At 39.2% G+C, this 13,213-nt stretch overlaps 1 protein-coding gene across 1 annotated transcript; it reads left to right on the top strand.

Moving 5' to 3' along the window:
* Positions 1-869: 869 nt before the first annotated feature.
* LOC118766143 lies at positions 870-11,933 on the top strand. The gene is made up of 6 exons (XM_036509416.1): positions 870-1,021; positions 3,284-3,596; positions 7,343-7,524; positions 8,704-8,867; positions 10,259-10,416; positions 11,539-11,933. Exons 2-5 carry the CDS (start codon positions 3,290-3,292, stop codon positions 10,347-10,349), a joined length of 744 nt encoding a protein of 247 aa, XP_036365309.1. The 5' UTR covers positions 870-1,021; positions 3,284-3,289; the 3' UTR covers positions 10,350-10,416; positions 11,539-11,933.
* The last annotated feature ends 1,280 nt before the right edge of the window (positions 11,934-13,213 follow it).

Raw genomic sequence — 13,213 nt, 5'->3', positions numbered from 1 at the left:
CACACACACATATATATACATGCTTGTATGCATGTATGCATGTATTTATGCATGTATGCATGTGTGTATGTATGTTTGTTTGCATATATGTATGTATGCATAGATGTATGCGTTTATGTATGCGTGTGTGTATGCAGCTGTGCATTTGTGTGAATAAGTATGTGTGTATGTGTCTGTGTGTTTGCATATGTCTTTATCTTTTACTGACTTGAGTCATTAGACTGCGGCCATACTGTAGCACTGCTTTGAATTTTTAATGGAATGAATCAACCCCAGGGTTTATGTCTTTGTTAAGCCTGGTCCTTATTCTATTGGTCTGCAGTTGTCAAGCAGTGGGGGTGGGGTGTAAACAGACTCAAAGACATACACACACACACACACATACATACACATACACACACACACATACACACACATACACACACATACACACACACACACACACACATACATACACATACAATGGGCTTCTATCAGTTTCCGTCTACCAAATCCACTCACAAGGCTTTGGTCAGCCCAAGGCTACAGTAGAAGACACATGCCCAAGATGCCATGCAGTGGGACTGAACCTAGAACCATGTGGTTGGGAAGCAAGCTTCTTACCACACAGCCATGCCTGCAACCATGTATGTATAAAATTCATCTCTATATTTTGTATAGACACTTGTCTACACCCCACCACCACCACTTCTCCTCACCATTATTTACTGCTGTTGCTGACTACAAAAGGATTCGTTAATAACAAAACTGTTTATGTTATCAGAACAAAAGACAAGAGATCCAATAAATTGATTACCTTCTCTAATTGATCATCCAGTTCAATCAACTAACGAAGTACATCATTAATTCTCAAAACCATAATTAGGTAAACACAATTTTATCAGAGATTGAACCTCATACCTCTCTATTTGTAAGGTTCCATGGTATTAGAATGATAACTTCTGTTAATCTGGACAATATATTTTATGGTAGCCAATAGGACCCAGAAGAATACAAGACAATTCCTACAATTCTTGAGAAGGTAAGATTCTCCATTCTCAACCTTCTGATTCTATCTTATAAAAACCAACTTATTCCATGTGTGTGAGTGTGTGTCTCTCTCTCCCTCCCTCACTCTCTATCTGTCTATCTCTCCCTTTCTTTCTTTATCTCTCTTCCTTTATCTACCTTTGTCTCTCCCTTTCCCACGGTCTCTCCCCCTCCCTCTTTATCGACCTATCCATCTATCTCTTTTTCTCTATCCCTCCCTCCCCCTCTCTCTTTCTCTCTCCCTCTCTCACTCTCTATCTATCTCTCCCTTTCTCTCTTTCTCTTTCTTTATCTACCTCTGTCTCTCTGTCCTACTCTCTCTCTCTCTTTCTCCCTCTCTCAATCTTTCAATATCTCCCTCTTTATCTATCTATCCATCTGTCACTGTTTCTGTATCCCTCGCTCTCACTCCCTCTCTCCTACTCCCTCTCAGAGCCATGCTTCCCATCATTCAATGGACCCCTATTCCTCCAAATTCCTTCCCTCCCTCCCTATTACCCCACATACAAACAAATCACCCCCCCCGAATTCAAACTATTCCCCACCCACATCCACAATGTAACACCCCTCTACTCCCACTCCCACCATCTGATGACATAAAACACCCCCTCCTCCACCTCATTCCAATACAACAACAACAACAGCAACAACGACACCTTCATATTAGTTTTCTTCATTCATTACTTCGATTTCCCTTATGGCACAGTGTGACATAGACTAGTGCCACATCAAATAACGTAACACGATGAGATGATGCTATTGACACCATTTTATTGCCGTTGTTGTTGTTGTTGTTGTGTAGCCCCAGGTCAGCTCTCTTGTCATTCTCATGTCGTGACCACATGACAATACATGAGCCATCAGGAATCCCCAGTTGACTTCTAAGTCACAGGACTGTAGCTCTTCCTCCCTCTCATCAAATTTCTCAGTAAGGACATCCCTAAATCTCTGACCACGTGAAGGGTTCTTAAGATAATCTCTGACGTATGAAATATCAGGCAAAAGAGCTTAGCAGGCATCGTTATGGTGATAATTTCTCAATGATATTTACGTTTGTAAATATTCTGTATTTTGTTGGTTAAAATATTTCTTTTCTGCAACATTCATAAGTACATTGCACCAAAGTACTGTGCTTTTTAATTGAGCTATATCACCATAACGGTGTGGAGGCACATGGCTTAGTGGTTAGAGCAGCAGACTCGCAGTCGAGGGATCGCGGGTTCGAATCTCAGACCGGACGATGTGTGTATTTATGAGCGATGCACCTAAGCTCCATGTGGCTCTGGCAGATGGTAATGGCGAAACTTCTGCTGACTCTTTCGCCACAACTTTCTCTCACTCTTTCCTCCTGCATCTTGCAGTTCACCTGCGATGGACCGGCGTCCCGTCCAGGTGGGGAATCTATACACCAAGAAACCAAGAAACCGGCCCTTATGAGCCAGGCATGGCTCAAGAAGGAAGAAACAAAACCATAACGGTGTCTGTTAAGCTCTTTTGCCCGATACCTTGTACATCGTCAGATATTATCTCCTGCTCCCTGAACTCTTGTCAGACACAGCTTGCTTCTATGGTTGGTCACGTAATTAATACAAAACGTTGTCTGTCTTTTGCAATGTGCCAGCATGTAATTCTATCGTCCTTGCTAATCTTAACAAATGTGCACCGAAAACGGTGCCAGGCACATCTTTCATTTTTTCTTTCCAAGAACTACTGCTGGCTCACATTATATTCACCAATTCATTTACTTTCTGCCATTATGGATGTTGCTTCCATTTTGCTATTCTTGCAATTTCTATTCAGACTTATATGGTTGTTTTATTTCCTTTTTCTTGCAGTTTTATGAAGATTTAGTTGTTGCTGTAAACATTTGTTTTTGCTGGACATTTGTTTTATGCTCCTTGTTTGTTTTTAGTTTGCTGACGAGTAATGTAGCATGTATTAAAAGTCCCTGTTGCACACAGTTGTTCAGGGTCCTAGAAGTCTGTAAAATATATTGTTTTATTAGAACATAGCAAGAAATTATTACCTTCAAATTCTTTCTGTACACAGTTGACTTTCTCCACTGTGACATTCTTCAATGAAACTAATGTTTCTACCAATTGAGTTTATTGTGTTTATTTGAAAGTAAATTCTGATAACCTTTGCATATTGATTTACAAGGTTTAAAATAACTTTCTGTATCACATCCTATTACTGACTATCGTTTTTGCTAAATGTTCATTTCTTTATTCTTTTTGCTGAACTTGAACTACAGTGAACCATGTTGAGGAATCCAACAATCCCAGTGTTGCTTTGTACCATTATTGGAATAATATGTGAGCAGATGTCGACTAGTTACCATTTTCACCGATTAGAAGGTTACATAATCCAGTCAACTGATCCAGCCAAAGTTATTCATAAAGCCACCAGCAAATTTCAATGTGCCCAAATGTGTTCAGTGAATGACTGTGAATACTTCACCTACAAATCTAGTGAACGGCAATGCCAATATTTCCATATATGGCAAGATAATGTCACCATACAGAAAACAACCAACAGACAAGCAGAAACATTTGTCTCAAAGAATGGTAAGTGTGATCCTTCCCTATAACTGTTTGCTTTAGTCTTAAACCCCTTCACACAATAACTTAGTGTTTGACACATTCACCACGACACTATTACAACAGTGTCAAGCCACCAAAGCACAGTCTTACAGCACTAACATCACAAATGTTTGAACCTTGAACTCTGACTCCACAATAAATTAAACAACAAAACTTCTTTGCTTCTGTTTTTCCCTTCACCCCAAATCCCCCCCCACACACACACACACAAGTAGGGTCCATAGGCCACTTCTAGGCAAAGAGTGATATCAATGTCACAGTAACTATAATCATCATTATCATCGTTTAACGTCTGTTTTCCATGCTAGCATGGGTTGGATGGTTTGACTGGGGTCTAAGAAGCCAGGAGACTGCACCAGGCACCAGTCTGATCTGGCAGTGTTTCTACAACTGGATACCCTTCCTAACGCCAACCACTCTGTGAGTGTAGTGCGTGCTTTTTACGTGCCACCAGCACAGGGGCCAGAGGAGGCTGGCAATGGCCACAATCGGTTGGTGCTTTTTACATGCCATTGGCACGGAAGCCAGCCAAGGCGGTGCTGGCATCGGCCATGTTTGGATGGTGCTTTTTACTTGCCACCGGCACAGGGATCACAGCTACAATTTCCATTTGATTTTTAATTTGATGTCGATGTACTTGACTCAATAGGTCTTCTCAAGCACAGCAGGTCACCCTACAATCAAAGGTAAGCACAGCAGGTTGCCCTACGATCCAAGGTACTTTTGAATGGGCTGGGGCTGGTTATGCAAAACTGGTGAAGGATACAGCCATGAACTCATTTTATTTGCCGGGCCTTCGCAGTCACAGCATATCTCTAGAGGTCTCGGTCTTTCGTCATTGCCTCTGTGAGGCCCAACGTTTGAAGGTCATGCTTGACCACCTCATCCCATGTCTTCCTGGGTCTACTTCTACCCTGAATTCCTTCAACTGTTTGGGAGTGGCACTTCTCACATCTCTCTGTATCTATTCGTAGTACATGACCATACCAGCACAAACGTCTCTCTTGCATGCCACATCCGATGCTTCTTATGTCCAACATTTCTCTCAGGACGCTAACACTCTGTCATGTGTGCACACTGACATTATACATCCAGTGGATCATGCTAACTTCATTTCTTTCGAGTCTACGCATGTCCTCCGCAGTCACAGCCCATGTTTCACTACTGTGAAGCATGGCAGTTCGCACACATGCATCGTACAATCTACTTTTCACTCTGAGCGAGAGGCCCTTTGTAACCAGTAGGGCAGAAGCTTTCTAAACTTCGCCCAGGCTATTCTTATTTTAGTGGTAACACTCTCTGAGCATCCACCCCCACTACTAACTTGGTCACCTAGGTAACAGAAGCCATCAACTAATTCTAGTTTCTCGCCCTGGAGTGTGATGAAATCTGATTTCTGAGCATCTGCGGTGTTTATTATCCCTTTGCATCTGCTGCACATGAAAGCTATCTTCTCGGTTAATCTTCCTTTGATGTTGCTGCACCTCTTGTATCCATAGCTTATACTGGGTACATCTTATGGAGTTTCTACCTATACCTTTTCTACAGATCAAGCAGGGCCACCTACCTGAGGGGGGGGTGATGAGTTTGCTTTCCTACTTACTAGAACTTTGGTCTTTGCTAGATTGACTCTAAGGCCTTTTGATTCTAGACCTTGCTTCCACATCCGAAATTTCTTTTCTAGTTCTGGTAGGGATTCTGCTATGAGGGCCAGGTCATCAGCATAGAGGAGCTCCCAGGGGCAACCCGTTTTGAATTCCTATGTTATTGCCTGGAGGACTATGATGAATAAAAGGGAACTGAGGGCTGAAGAAGAAGAAGAAGAAGAAGAAGAAGAAGAAGAAGAAGAAGGAGGAGGAGGAGGAGGAGGAGGAGGAGGAGGAGGAAGAGGAGGAGGAGGAGGAGGAGAGGAGGAGGAGGAGGAGGAGGAGGAGGAAGAGGGGGGAATGCCATCCTCCTCCTCTCCTTCTTCTTCTTCTTCTTCTTCTTCTTCAGCCCTCAGTTCCCTTCTTCTTCTTCTTCTTCTCAGCCAACCTCGAACCCACAAAATTAAACCAGAGAGACAGAGACAGGCAGAAACAAGGAAAATGACCCTTCTATTTGAATACTATGCAAATATTCTTTTTAAAAACTTTTTTTTTTTTTTTCCAAAATTTAATTGTTTTCCATACTTAGAGTTGAAAAAGTCTTAATGACTGAAACTAGTACTGAAATGTTTTTATAAAATTATTTTAGCATTTTCTACCTTGACTTTTTTTTCCATATATACATATTAAATAAGATTTAAAGTGAAAAAGCACAGAAATCTTGTTTGTGTGGATAAAGTTTATTTAATCCATTACAATATTTACAGTGTTGATTGGTTTCTCTTGGCTAATCATGACTCAGTCTTATGAAATCATTATAAGCTTTTGATTTAATCCTGCATAGAAGCAAATATGATATAATTTTGCAGTTATACAGGAGGGTATAGCTCAAGCGGAGTAATCAGTGACTATAATAATATCTTTTGACTAAAGGGATAATCAGTGGATATAATATTCCTTAGCTAAGGGGAGGAAAATCTACTTCCTACGGGTTCTTAGTTTATTGCTCCTGTGCATCAGCCACACACAAAGTTCACTCTTTATGTTAACCTTCCTGTACTTCCATTCTACCTCTTATGTCTTCATAGCTTGCACTGGACACACCATATTGAATTTCTACCAACACCGTTTCTATATCTAAAGCAGGGCCATTTCCTTCAAGGCATTAGCAATTTGCCTGCTTTCCTGCTTACTAGGACATTGGGGCATGTCTGCCTTGATTTTGTAAATGTTAGGGAAATAGCCATTATTAGTAAGTTCTTAGTCTTTAGTCTTAAACTATGAATGAAGAGAAACTGGAAATTTATAAGCAAACTACTTTATTCCCCTGGCATAAAACAAACTCAGTTTTACTTTTAGATAATATCTGAGATATTGCTGTTACTACCCACGAAAATCTTCTCCCAGCCAACAGACTAATTAACAAATACTCGCTAACATAATTACAGCCTCTGGTTCATCGATGTATTGTCTTCTTTTTGTCTATTCTATTACCACCATAATGGCTCGTACTCTTCTGTACTCACAGTCTAAATAATATCTCTACATAAGGTTATTCTACATCATCCATGCCATTCCTTGCCTCTAGATGGCATGCTAACCATTTTCACAAGAGCATCAGCCAATAGAAACAGTTCCTCCCATATAATTATGATTTCTTCAAAGCAGTAACAGATGTTACCAACGTTGAGCCTAAACCATCGATGATGTCTCTAGGATTGGAGCTTCAGACAACATCATGGACAGCCCGATTCCTCCCTCCATAGCAACCCATACAAACAGAACTAAGTATCATCTTAGTTTTAAAAAACTTTAAAACCTTGTCTACAAATTGTTCACCTTGTTGTTGTTGTTGATGATGTTGTTTTTAACCTGATATCAAGCCTCATCTGGACACATGGAAATATTTTCCAGCTGTGACCCTCATGTCTTGCTGTCAGACATAATCATCCATCCATCCTCCATTATCTGATGAGCCATTCATCGAGACGTTTGGTTGTTATTTCTAACAGGTCAAGTGTCCATTGACATGTTCAGACAGACAGCACAGAGTATTGAACTCTTGACAAGATCTTTGCACAGTTTCAATGCAAATAAACATGTTTCTGTGGTTTTTATTTGTAGTTCTGCAGAAGAAATGGTTTAAAATCTACTCATTAACAATGGAGAAGGATTGTCTTGTTTCTGAATCGTTTCTTGAGAATCCAAGACTGATAAACCCACCCAACAGTTGTTCACACTTGAATGAGACATTCTTTTATCGAAATACCCTCATGGACCAATGGACAATTCTACCCATTGATCAGGTGAGTGCTTAGAAATGTTGACAGCATAGTCTTAGATATGTGTGAATATACAGCAGCAACATTGTTCTGGATGTGTGCATGTATGTATGTGTTTGCATGTGCACGTGTGTGTGTATGTGTGTCTGTGTGTGCATGTGTTTGTGTGTTTGTACAGCCGTTACATGTCTGTCTTAGATGTGTGAATAGTAAATGGGAGTCACTCTCCAAATCTATTCGACAACATCTATAACAACTGTAGAGGGGAGAAGAATGAATTTATTTATTCTTAAGAGGGTTTTTGAAGTTAGCCATTGAAATTGCACTCATGTGGCTAAATAATTGATTATGTCAATAAATGTTATAACATTATTATGGTTTTCTGTTAGATATAGACTCAATGTATGCTTAATATGTATCATTACCCTTCATTCCTGAAAAAAAATATAAGTTCAGATGGGTTATTTTCATTCAAAAGCTATTAGCATGGTTCACCCCCAAAAAACTGAAGAATCTGAAATAAAAAAGAAAGGACGTTACTCAGAATGATGAAAACATAAGAATGGTGTTGCCAGAGTGTGCAAACCAGCTGGGAAAAGTTTTATCAAAATTAATTCAAAGAAAACGGAGAAATACTAAATTTCACTCTTAAGCTATTAGCGTGGTTGTGGATGTATATAAATCCTGCCAAAACTGTCACAGAAGTCTGGTACAGGCTTCTGCCTGGCTGGCTCCTATCAAACCATCCCACCCATGCCAGCATGGAAGGTAGATGATGTTATACATATATATATATATATATATATATATATATATATATATCAGAAATATTAAATTTCTAAATATCTCATAGAGATATGTATGGTGGTGGGGCGATAGAGTGGTTGTATACTGTCAACTTAACGTGACAGTAGGGGATTAGACCACCGCTGTTTAGCCCTAGGAAGCATCGACGCTTCCTGTCGGCCTTGACACATTTCCTGTGTCCTTATATATTTACGAAGGGGAGACAAATACCCGCAACAGCTAGGAGGCCTGCTAGCTGCAGATATCTGTCTCAACTTTGTAAATATATATATATATAAGATGGTGTTATAGATTAATGGATGAGCCAGATTATCACTGTCTAAAATCATTGCTGTATAACATTTGTAAAATATTTTAGTGAAAGAAACCTAAATAAAAATCATTTTATTTTGACAGGTGAAGTTTGCTGCTTATAAGAATGGTATAGAAGAGCTGGAGCTTGTCTTCAATGGTCGCAATTCAACAAAGAGTGATTGGTTTAATTTCCAGAGACTTATCTCTTCGCCATGGACTGATTTAAGTGAAGCAACAATTGCCTACTTTGGTATAAGTCCAACGAGGTAAGTGGAACTGATGCCACTGAGACATTTCTTGAAACTGTCTTCAGGGTGGACAATAACAGGATGCGTTCTGGCTGTCTTGAACCACTTAACGCTTTTAAGACATTGAAATCACACTCATAATGAAAAGAAAGATAATTAGTGTCAATTAGAATTATAGTGAAGAAAATCAAAGGATAGAACACAAATTGATTTTAATTAAATGAAGATAAGCAGTGACGATGAGTTTGATCTATCTTGTATGAAGTAACAGGACCAGGTTTCAGTTTTATTTAAACTTCTTAGCAAAGAATAATTCAAGGTGAACTTAGCAAAAATATGAATGACTATGAAGAGGATTAACTGATATTTCTTAGATAATTATTCACTCATTAAATCATTAAAAATTATGACAAAATTGGGAAATTTCAGAGAGTGTCTTCTGCCTTAAAAACATAGTCAAGCATTGTTGCCAACGATATTTGATATAAAGAAACAAAAACAGCATTTAATCAATTGATATTACAATTATAATAAGAGGAACAACTAATTAAGATTAATGATTAGGGAAAACATTTATTAAGATTATTGATATTCCTTGTGAAGGAAAACAACAGGGAAAAGTTTAACATTTAAATGGGAATTATGGGATTGCTATCACAAACAGCACAGCACATGTAATAAATACATACATACACTATATACACAGATATTACTGCCACATTCTATACACACAATATATACACCAACATATGATATACAACCATCATACAGTATACATATATACCACACAAAATATACTCAAACACAAATGATGCAACTCTACAAACTCCATTCACATTATCTGCCATACAATATGAAAATAGATTCTCCCACTGTTTATTGCCAGACTTTATATTGAACCTATGCATTTCTGCATTATCCTGGGCTTTTTGTTTAGTGTTTGTCTGTTGTTATTGTAGTCTTGTTAATAATTTATGTCGTTGCTATTGTCATCCTGTTTACTGTTTATTTTTGTGCTTGTCCTATTTAGTGATTGTAATGTTGTCCTATTTAGTATTTGTATATTGTTAACTGTTGCATCATATTTATTGTTTGTGTGGAGTGGCATCTGTTTACTGCTTCATGGTTATATATATGTACCCTGCACTGCTGTCCTGTATTACCCAGGTATATTCTGGATATTTGAACAGAGCTGAGTTGGTGTAAGTCTACAATTGAAATAGGAATGTCGTGTTTATTATAAAGGAGCTGAAAAAATCTTCATATTGTTATTCTAGTTATTTTCATTGATATTCTTGTTCTTGTAGTTGTCTTTATCCATTTTATATCACTTTTTGTTGTTGTTATTGTTATCATAATCGCTGACATTCTTCTTCCATCATTAATCACCATTTGATTCTCCCTTTCAGACAAAGGCACTTTTATGTATCCCAGGTTCAAATTGGTTGTGAACGTCTTCTGTCCTGGTTGATTGTTAGTGAAGCAGCACGCTGCTCGTGACAGGAAGCTGAGTACTACCCCACACTCATCTATTGACCTCTCACAACATCTGTCACCATTTCTTCAGGTGAGCAGGCAAAATACCGTAAAGACAAACTTCTATTTTACTCTAACAACCTGTCTGGGAAATTCCTTGCACTTTCCAGTTGATGGAGAAAGGTTTCCCAAACAATCTCTAAACAGTGATGAAAAGATAGGGAACTGTTTTCTTAGATGGGACTGTGCAGATGTCAAAATGTCATGTGCCTTGATGGTAATTCTCAAGGGTCATAAACAACTATAAATAGAAGATTTGATGTTTTTAAACAAATGATGCAGAAAACTATCTCTTGCTGTAATTGCATCAAATTGTCACAAAAGATTGTTGAAAAACTTGAATGAACATAAATGATCCCCCCGCCATGGCTTTTCGAGCAGACTTTGTATGGATGCATCTTGGTAGAACTTGAGAAAACCCATCTGACTAGTCTGGGTTTGGGATTCTGTTACCCGACACAATGAACAGTTTTTGGAGGAGGACAACCAAAGTCATTGGACAAGTTATCAGCAAATATCTGAAGATCAATGATTTCTTTGGATATGACGAAGACAATCACATGATGTAAGGCAGATTCTATGGCTTCCGCAATGTGTCTTGGTTTGTCTGTTTCTGTAGGCAGGGTTTTGAACAGATTATTCCAGTATTGGAATTATACAATTTTTTGCTTTAGAATCAGTTACTTCAAGGATTTTGGCTGTGTTCCTCAAAAACATTAATTATCTAATTAATTATCCAAAATATTAATTATCTAATTATCTTAACTTCCCTGTTGATAGCCAGTTTATGTTGAAGAATGATAGTGGAGGAAGACACGCAAGTCAGGTACCAAAAGGACTGATTTGGTAGTTGAACCATTTCCCACAGTCCCTCAATCACAGAACCACAGTGTACTTTTGATTGGCCTGGGATCGTGACGAAGTTAATGGTAGATTGAAGGCAGACACATACATGACATATACTACATTCTAGCATATATCTGTGAGTGGAGAATGTGTAGAGAGAGTGAAAGAGTGAGATGGTGTGATAGTTAAGAATGAGTACAGGGCTAACAATGTAATCTGATGTCAGAGGTCAACTGACCCCTAAAATCTGTTTGTAAACTTGAATTTGTACAACTCAAACATCATGTGATCTTTTGTTTTGCTTCAGGGGGAAGAAGAGGTGATGCTGTGGCAGTCTTCATCAAGTTGATATAGAAACATCAAGACAGTGAGTTCCATCCAAAGGCAAAGTCTCAGACACACAACTCCAGCTGGTCCTTTATTTGACCTCAGAAATTCCAATATTTTTACAAAATTGATGAACTGCAATTTGTCTTCTAAAAACTCCTGCGGCATGCAATATGGGCCCCCAGTTTGAGAACCCATGACTTTGGGGATGGAGTTGAAAGTGTGATAAATGAATTGTAGTAGTTTACTTTAGCCATCATGGTTAAGACCATGCTGGAGCACTATATTGTACTGATCATATTTAGTAGTGATTAGTATTCTTGGTCGATATATCAATAGAAAAAGACAATTTTGAATAAATCTTGTTTTAAATAAGCTTTACATTGTTAATGTGTTGTTGTTTTTTTAGGCTATGGCCTGTGCAGCCAATACATCGTTGGTATCCATAGAGTAAGGGTAGCAATCCACAAAGGGGGTACAATACTCAGACAACAAATGAACAATGGCAAATATTAAGAAATAGTATTCCAGGTAGAACTTTTATTTTAGCAACAAACAAGAAAACTGAAGTCGGTTGGGGTTAGAAATGAACTTCCTAAGCACAGGTTTAGAATCATGCAAAGAGGGTGGTTGCGAGGTCTATGAGGAAGGAGGCTGGGGAGGGGTGGAGCAGGCTGGATGAGAACCCAGATAGAGTGTTTAGGTTTATTAAATCAATGGAAAATGATTCATGAGGAGGAATGATGGAAGGTTGAATTTTAGTGCGAAGGACAGGAGAAGAGTTTGGAAGGAATTATGAATGAGGAGAATGAATGGAATCAGAGGGTGGATGTTGCTGTGGTGAAGGGGCCAATAGAGAGGGTTAGTCGGGAAGAAGTAGTGGAGGCAATGAAGGAAATGAAAACAGGAAAGGGCAGCTGGTCCATCAGAAGTAAGTGTGGAAACGATAACTGCAAGTGGAGAGATGGGTATTGTTGTGTTGATGGAGCTCTGCTGGACGGACGAGGAATGCCAGGGGACTGGACACTAAGTGTGGTGGTACTGATCTTCAAGGGGAAGGGAGATGTGATGAGTTGTGGGGGTGTATAGAGGAATGAAGTTATTGGAGCATGCAATGAAGATGGTGGACAGCGTGTTGGAGAGGAGAGTTCAGAAAGGGATGGATGTGGATGAGATGCAATTTGGTTTTATGCCAGGAAGGGGGACACTAAATGCAGTGTTCACTGTAAGGAGATTGCAGGAGGAATTCCGAGATAAGGGGAAGGAGTTGTACATGTGTTTCGTTGATCTGGAAAAGGTATATGATTAGGTCCCAAAGAAGGTGATAGAGCGGGCATTGAGGAAGAGAGGTGTACTAGAGGCAATAGTGAGGGCAGTGATGAGTTTTTATGAGGGGGTAAAGACAAGAGTGAGAATTGGATCAGAGCTGTCGGGGGAGTTTGTGGTGAAAGTTTGTAGTGTGCATCAGGGATCTGTGCTGTCACCATTGTCGTTTGCAACAGTGATTGATGTGGTGACGGAGAGTGCAAGAGAAGGATTGATAATGGAGATACTGCATGTGGATGACCTTGTTCTGATGAGGGAGAACATGGAGGGATTGAGGGAGAAGTTTTGGAAATGGAAGGAGGTGTCTGAAAGTAAGGGTTTGAAGGTAA

The sequence above is a fragment of the Octopus sinensis genome, linkage group LG14, assembly GCF_006345805.1.
Source record: "Octopus sinensis linkage group LG14, ASM634580v1, whole genome shotgun sequence".
Classification (NCBI taxonomy): Eukaryota; Metazoa; Mollusca; class Cephalopoda; order Octopoda; family Octopodidae; genus Octopus; species Octopus sinensis.
The sequence above is the reverse complement of the archived record's forward strand: the minus strand, read 5'-3'. Positions and strand labels throughout refer to the sequence as shown.